Source organism: Gavialis gangeticus, unplaced genomic scaffold, assembly GCF_001723915.1.
Source record: "Gavialis gangeticus isolate Ggan-Ray unplaced genomic scaffold, GavGan_comp1, whole genome shotgun sequence".
In the NCBI taxonomy this organism is placed as follows: domain Eukaryota; kingdom Metazoa; phylum Chordata; order Crocodylia; family Gavialidae; genus Gavialis; species Gavialis gangeticus.
The window spans coordinates 130999572-131008124 of NW_017729022.1; the positions used below are offsets into that span (position 1 = coordinate 130999572).

Sequence of the window (8553 nt, forward strand, 5' to 3'; positions counted from 1 at the left end):
ACTGACCCTCGTTCGGCGGGGTGGCGATCTGACTAACACAGTGTATGTTGACTTCCGAACAGAAGATGGCACAGCCAATGCTGGATCTGACTATGAGTTTACTGAAGGGACTGTGGTTTTCAAACCAGGGGAGACGCAGAAAGAAATCCGAGTCGGCATAATCGATGATGATATCTTTGAGGAGGATGAGAACTTTCTTGTTCACCTCAGCAATGTGAGGGTAAGCTCCGAAGCCTTGGATGAGGGCATTCTGGAAGCCAACCATGTAGCAACGTTGGCCTGCCTGGGATCCCCCTCTACTGCCACAGTGACCATCTTTGATGATGATCATGCTGGCATCTTTACCTTTGAGGAGCCTGTCACTCATATCAGTGAGAGTGTTGGAACCATGGAAGTGAAAGTGCTAAGAACATCTGGAGCCCGAGGAAATGTTATCGTGCCCTACAAAACCATTGAAGGCTCAGCCAAAGGTGGAGGAGAGGACTTTGAGGATACTTGTGGAGAGCTTGAATTCCAGAATGACGAGATTGTGTAAGTACCTTTTTTAAATCTGGTTTGCTTATATAAAATTAAACACAGTTGATCATATGGTGTTCAGGAGGCATGTACCATCATGCTGTACTTGCATTGTTGCAAGTCCTGAATGGCCTTGAGTGCCTATGGGAGCCCCAAGTATACTAGAAATGCTATGTTGTTATTGCACTAGCATGTCAGATGATAGAGTACTTGTGTATGTTACATTCTGTGTACCCTATGTGGAGGAAGGGGCTCATGGATTCATGGAGGGACACATAGCCACTTGGTCCTCAGACAGCAGATCCATGTGATCTCGTCCCCACAACGGAAGGACTGGTATCACTAATACTCACCTACTAGCAATGGGACTGGGTTTCCAAGGCACAAGTACAGGAGCTGTGTAATCTGTCCCTTGTGCTCGTGGGGTGTGAGTACATATAGAATCAGGCTCAGCCTTCTGTTTGCCGTGTTTCTCAGGGTGGCTCCTTGGCATTTACTCTGAAAGATATCATTTGCAGCACCTCTTTAAAAGTGCTTGTACATTTGTAAAGCCTGCAGGCTGTTGTGAAGAAACATGACCATGTGAGGTGGGAGTGAGGAGAAGGATAAGAGCAACCACATTTGAGCTGACAAGTGGAAAAGGATTTAGAAGGAAATGATTCTCATAAGCATTTCCTGGTGACCAGTGGAAAATTTGCTACCTCAGCATATTTATCACTTTGTGGAGAAGGGCAATAGCCAAAAAGGCTACAGTGGAAAACTTATCCTGCAATAGCCCCCAGAGAGAGAACTCTCTGCCCTGGTCTATCTCTGGAAGGGGTAGAGGATGGAAAGACCACAAAACCTGGTCAGCTTGAGTACTGCCGTGTCCTCAGGTGGGGCACCCATGAACAGTAGTCTCCATTGGACAACCTTTCTCCACCCCCCTCCACCACCACAGAATGTGGAGCAGTTCCTGGCAGAGTGTGGGACATACTCAAGAGAAAGCCAGGGTTTGGATTGAACCCAGTGCTAAATATTACTCTTTTTTCCCTGGTTTTTAAGAGACTAGACATTTCCAGTAGGAGCAGATGGAGTATGTATTATGTTTCCTACATTATCTCTATTCTGAAGGTACAGGGAAAAGTATTAAAAAAAAGAAAAAAAGAGCAAGGATTAACATTTTTTTTCAATAATGTTATTTTAATACATATACAAAGTGTCAGACAGAGCTCAGGGGAATGAAATCAGGATGTCTTCCCCCCACCTGTTTGTAACTGTGTGAAGACTTCACTGCAGCTGTGTTGTGGAAGGTCTAAGTTGTGTTTGTGTATTTGCTGTTCTTGAGTGGTCATGAACAGGGCATAGCTATAATAGAGAATAGAGGGATTCTGGGTCAAAGTAGTGGACTGTAGATTCTTTTGCCAGGAAGGGGTCAGTGTCTATGAAGACAGGATAAGTTAGCATAGTGGAATTAAGGAACTTTGGGAACATTTTTAATCAGGTCATTTTAGTATCAAAATGAGTGGTAGCAAAATCAGGCTACTGCAGCAACATCTTAGGCTGGGATTGGATTTAGAATTAATTTCCTTTTGACACATTTACACAAAATAATTGTGTGGTGTGCAACTATGCAATCCGAAGCTTAAGACTGACAAATCCTCGCCTGGCTTTCTTAATTGGCTGTATGCCACCACTATGGCCACAGGCTTTCTGCTGCCTCCTTCATGAAGGGTACAGTTGCATCATTTTTCTCTTGTTAACTATGTGAGTGCTTGGTTTCTGATCTGGTCCTTGGGATACTGGGGTGGGTACAGTCCCTTTTCCCATCCTCTGTATTTTGTACTTACCTGTTGCATTTTACAGATGTATGATTTACAGTTTTTGGTCTCCTGTAGCTATTCTTAAGGTTTGTCACAAACAAAATAACTAAGGGGTTTGCCATAGAGAAGAGTTGAAAGGATGTGGTTTGATTACTTCAGTGATCTTCCTGAGGGGAAATTGCTGTGCTCCTGTTTCTCCTTGGCATTAAGTAAGACCAGTTCAGTATGTATAGTAACTGTCATTACTAGTCAACTGCACATACCCTGTCTGCAAGGAGAGATCACCTCTTTTTAAAAAACACAGCCAGGGGCTATTCAGCTGCTATGGAACAGTCTCATCAGGCTGCCACCAGCTTTACCACATCAGAGCCTGTTTCTTGGGAAGGACAGACTGCACAGGGCCTGCTGCACAGAAATATCACTCTGTCCCAGGTCTTTTGGGATGCCAGATATTACCAGGGAGATGGCCTCTAAGAGGATGTTGGGTGAGTCACTATCCCATCACAGGCTGCTATACTGAGCAGTAGGCTATTTTACCGAGAGGTGACTGATCACCTGTGGTTGACATGTTGTCGTTTTTCATCTTTAGAGGGAAAATGATGACTCAGAACAGGGATACGCAGAATAACCAGCCAATCTGGCTGAGAATTAGGCCACAGTTTTTTCAAACATGGGGCAGGGGGCTAGAAGTCAGTTTCCAACATTCAACCTCTGACACCCGAACAAGGGAGGGAGGCTGGATTTGCAGAATTACTGTGCACCTGGCAGCTCTGATCTGCTTCTGCAGACGTAACGCCACCACACTGGGTGCCTCAGCTCAGGCTTCCCTCTTTGAAAATTGAGGCCTACTTTGAATAAATCCTTATTTCCAGCTGAATACTCTGATGACCAGGGATCCTCGTTTCTCCAATTTAAAAAAAAAAATTCCCAGTTTTCAGTTTAGAAAAGGTAACCCAAAATCCACATTGTTCCATGGTTAAAATGACACACCACTAATACCTATCTATATATCAGAAAACTGTCTATATATTAGTGGTGTGTCATTTTAATCATGGAACAATGTGGATTTTGTGTTACTTTCTTTTAAACTGAAAATTGGGGATTATTTTCAATCAGAGAAAACTGGGAATCCTTGCCAATCAGGGACTGGAAGCCTGTTTACAATGTCAGCCTATTTGTTAGGATTGTGGCATAGCTAATTAGGACTACACTGAATAATGTAAAGGCATGACTTGCTCAACCCAATCAGAGTCTAAGATTTCAGGATTCACTTGCCCACTGGTGGCTAGCAGGTCTGTCCTTATGAGGCTTTATTGGTCTTGCTAATAGTCCGGGATGCTCTTCCAACTGTGATGCTCTAGATTTTATTGATTAGTTTAAGATAAAGCCAAGATAAGGAAAGCTGGCTAAGATAAATATATCTATGTGATACTGACTGCTAAGATGGGGCAGGCCTGGAGAGAACAAAGATATAATAAAACTGTACTGAAATGTCTAATATTAGAGCTCTGGCTCTAGCCCACAAGTCCCTCAGAAATTGGGAATAGCCAAGGGGGTTTAGTTCTTTTGAAAACTAGGCCCTCGGTATTGAACAGGCAGAATGCTCCCAAAAGGCTCAATTACATAAAGCATTGTTTGTTTATGGTATCCAGCAAGACTTCCCTGTTTTGAAATGCACTGGTATCCCCGTGCATATAGCTGTAGAAACTGTTATTCTTTTGGGCATTAAACCTGGCTTTCACTCTTGTGCTGGCAAAGCAAACCCCACACTACCTAGGTGTGCCCTTGAATCAGCGATGCCAGTCTTCTACAGCATATACCTACCACAGCATTGCTTTTGTTATTTCTCCTAACATATCACTGATGGGCAGGCTTGACAGGGACCCTGGATTTTAGAGGTGTAAGTTAGCAATAAGGAGAAAACAGCATCTAAATATATATTACAAGGAATTTGTTATTTGAATATTTCTGTGCCACATAATTCCAGTCACAATAGGTCATTAATGTTTTAGAAGGTAAATACTGTAGCAGCAAAGACTTACTTTATACATGTTAATGTATAGGTGGTTGAAGCAGCAAAATGTTCTTTCCCCTTATCCGTTCTCCTCTCCCTGCCCCTCCCTCCCACAGTCATTTTATACAAACCAAGGAATGGAAGTACTATAGGGCTTTTCTTCAAGAGGCTGACTCCAGCCTTATTGTATATCCCTGTATAGGAGTAAAGCTTTCTTAATAAGTTATGCCATCAGGGCCTGGGACTATCTACCTCTCTGCCCATAAGAATTGCCTTAATGGAACAGGTCAGCATTTTGTTTAGTGCAGGAGTGGCTTGAGCAAAACCGTTAGCACAAGCAGCCTCTGTGTGCCTTTCAGCAGACTGAGGAGGGATCAGAGAACTCAGTAGGCATGTCTATATATTTATTAATGTGTCTTTGTTACTGCACATTAACTTTAGTACCTGTAATAGCAGGACTAACTCAATGCACAATAACCAGCGCTGCTGCTCAGTAGCACGAGCACACAGTAGAATTAGTCTACTGTTCATTTAGTGTGTTGTGTAGATGCACCCAGTGGTAGGTAGGGCACAGAGCAGAGAAACAAATCCAGGGGAAGGGGATCAGAGTGGTATGTGGGGAGGGTGTGGGACTTACCTTGCAGCCCACCTGCCAAAAAGTTTGGCCTCCACTGTTTTAGTGGATTTTGTTCATGGAAAGCAAAACCAGATGATTCAAATGTAGTCCAGTATAATTGTTCAGTGCTCTTCTTCATGTGGTAGATATCCTGTGGGCCACAGCTGATGAGATCAGTTTGTGCCCTGGGGGCATGAGAAATAACACTGCTGCTGAGTTTGTCTGTAAATTTGCTTGGAAAAGCAGCAGCTCTGATATGGTAAGTGGTTTTTCCAGAGATCAGGTTAAAACCTTTCTGTTACCAGTTTTAGTCTGTCTTCACCCCAACACCTTTAATAGGAAAAAGGATATGGAATTATTGTTTTGTGGTCAATACAATATCAATCATGCAGACTATCATGTTTTATCAAAGAGAAAGGGAGATGCTGCTCAAAGATGCAGAATTGCACATACTGAAATTTCATACTTACTGTTAGGCCAGACCAGCTCAGATGATGTTGGGTAGTTTTGTTTAGTTAGATTTATAATACCCCTATAAAAAGTATCTGTTGCAGTCTCAGGGGTGAAATTATGGCCCCACTGAAGTCAGCTCACCCGAGTTGGTTTTGGCACTTCTTTAAAATACACATCATAGCAGATATAAACTTAGCAGCCAAATGCCCTTAGAGATCAAATGCCAGCCAAACACTAACAGTGTTTAAGTGAAAATGCTCATGTGTCCACAAACCATCTCTCTCCAAAGACTCCACTGAAAATAAATACATGCTTTATAGTGTGTCTTGAAGGTCAGTGAATATGGCAACTTTGGGCCAAATAGCACTACATGTTTTAAATTTTCTAAAAAAACTCGGGAGACCTGTTTCTAAAGAAGTAAAAACAAAACCATATTGGCTCAGATCACTTCTCCATCTAGCTTAGAGTTGTGTCTGGGAGTAGCCAAGGCCTGCAGCTTCAAAGAAAAAACAAAGCCCCCAGTAGAGTTGGTTTTGCAATAGTGCGGTATAGAGAAGACAGTAGGAGGTGTTTTCTGATGGAAAACAAACATTTTGTTAAACTGGGTCAAAGTTGACACAACAAACATCCCCTGTGGATGTTTTATGGTTGGTGCTTAGCAGAGAAGACAGTCTTCTCTCTTGGACATGCACCTGGTGGAATCCCTAGTTTGGGGAAAGGGCAGGGTGGGGTGGGGGGAGGGAGGTTGAAACGCCAGGGTAACAACAGTAAGCAACTCAACATCCCAAGGAAAATCGTAACACTGAGGCCAGATTGTGCTGTGCTGTCTTTGGTTCTGAAACATTTCATTCTTGTGCTCATAGTCTTCTGTAGCTGGGCAGGACTGCTTGGGGGAGGAAGGTACTGCTTTTGGGTGCTGGAATCTGGTCTTAGTTTCTTGGTAGAATTTCTTCAAGCAGAGCCCTCCCTTTGAGCAACTACTGATCCCTTTATATAATTGACAAGGTAACATGAAACAGTGGTCATCAAACACCACTGCTGCTTGATTGCTGCTGGGCCTAAATATGCCTTGTATGCAAGAGGAGTGGGACTTCCATTCTGTTACAACCTGGGTATTTCCTCTGAAAGCCTTGCCAATCCCATGTGGCATCCGTGTGGTTGTAGCTTTTTGTGCCCAGGCAACTGATGTTCAGGTTATGCCCAGAAGCACAAGGTGGGGTCTCTCTTATGCATTTTTGTCTTAGGTGTGGGTGATATTATTATACATGTAAAATGTCTAATCTACTTCTGAACCCTTCTGAAACAGTTTAGTTCAATATCATGTGGAGATAACTTCCTCTTACCAGCTCTAATTTTGTCTCCTATTCAGTTCTTTGGGTGACCCCTATTTTTGTGTTATGAGAAAAGGGAAATGGGACAACGTGATCAGCATCCTTTTTACCATTTGGTATATTATGGCCCTCTCCCTTTTTTTAAGCAGAACCAGAGTTCCTAAGGGAGGCTGCTTGCATTGATGGATGATGAATCCTATTGGCTGGTGAGCTGCACTGCGTGTTAGCTGCTGCTTTGTGGCAGCTTGGATTGATGCTTCAATAAAACTAAGATTAAATAAGATAAACCCCAGATATTTCTGCAAAAGGTTTGCTTTCAAATTTTGGTTTTCTTGATACATAAAATCAGATTCTTTCAAGACAGATCGAGCCAAGGGAAAAAAAGAAAACAGCCTGCCTGTTTTACAATTAAAGGAAAAATTGTCACCAAAGGCAATCCAGTTGGGTATATTTGTGTTTTTCAGTGTGTGGCATTTCAGATCTCCCTCTGATATATTAAGTTATAAAGAACTGTTTCATACGGATGGAGCTCTATTTTATACTATCTAGAACTGAAAGTAAAGACATTTCTAGAGGGCTTTGGAATCAGAGCAGGTTATTCTCTGGACTGTGTTCATAAAGAGTCAAATTCTTCTGAGACCTGGAAGGGACCTCTGTTAAGAAATCTTCCCTGGAGCTGTGAGCAGAATATCTCCATTTGGGGCATCTCTTCATTTCTTCTTTGTCTTGCAAAATGGGTATCTGTGCTGGGCACATGGCCTGGGAGTGAGGGGTAAGACTGTCACTAAACTTTTATGTAGTTCAAGTGGCCTAAGGCACTATGGGAGAAGTGCTGAAGAGCTATAGATGTTGTTTCAGCATCAGCCTTAGGGTGATGGATTGAACCTGCGTTGAACCAATGGGAGCTTGATTTCTAGTGCTTGAAACTGTGCACCTGGGGTGGAATTCTGTTCCCCTTTTCACATCTAAATGGTGAGTTCTTAGCTGTGTAAATGCTGAAAGTTTGACTTGCACACAGGTTACAATGATGTTTCCCTGGTACTGTGGATGCAAGCGGTTCATACATAGATCAAGTAAATGCAGGAGGTTATGAGCTGGCCAGGCGTGGACATGGCTACGTACACTTGCTGATTCTGGAGACTTACCAGTGTCTAAGAAACAAAACTGTAAGCAGCCAGAAACCTATGAGTAGTGGGTGTTGAACTGAGGAGGACCCTTTTATGTGTTATTTCCCATAACTGAGTAGTTGGGGCACTTGCCTGGGGAGCCGGAGACTCAGATTCTAGACCCTGTCACTTAGAGGGGCTTGAGCCTGTATCTCTTTAGATTTCCCAGTACAACACAGTTGACTCCTATGCCACAGGTCAGGCATTCTCTAATACTGCCTCTGGTGCTCCTTTTGAAGCACCAGAGTCAATAGAGGGAGGTATGTGGGGTAGGGAAAAAAAAGTAAGCTAAAGGGTGTGTGGTTGCTATCTTGAAAGCATGGGGGCCCTAGTTCTAGCCTGGGGACTTGCTTCTAGTACTGCAGAAACTACCATATTGCACTGCTCTCCATCCATTTTATCCAGTGGCTAGTAAATGCAGAGCAGGGGCTCGGGTTCTAAAGGGGCACTGGATTGCACCTGACCTTGGAGCGCTGTGGTGAGCAGTCAAAGAGACTCACCCCACAAACTCCCTCTGGGTAACTGTAGGTCTAGAGCCCAGGTCTCTGGCTTACCCAGGTGAGTGTCCAATCCAAGCCACTCATCTGTTGAGGCTTAAACAAAGGGAGCTCGTTTAACAGGGGCCAGGGCAATGCTGAGATTAGGGGGCCAGTGC

The 8553-nt window shown here is 43.4% G+C and overlaps 1 protein-coding gene across 2 annotated transcripts in view; it reads left to right on the forward strand.

The window, feature by feature from the left end:
- SLC8A1 (solute carrier family 8 member A1) overlaps nucleotides 1–8553 on the forward strand; it is a 171615-nt gene that overhangs the window by 75097 nt on the left and 87965 nt on the right. The window contains exons 3-4 of one of the 2 annotated variants that reach the window (XM_019516175.1): nucleotides 21–531; nucleotides 6879–6946. In XM_019516175.1, coding sequence (XP_019371720.1) covers nucleotides 21–531; nucleotides 6879–6915 — 548 coding nt within the window. In that variant the 3' untranslated portion in view covers nucleotides 6916–6946. Of the gene's footprint in view, nucleotides 1–20; nucleotides 532–6878; nucleotides 6947–8553 lie in introns of those variants that run through there. The other variant, XM_019516176.1, reaches the window with a different exon arrangement.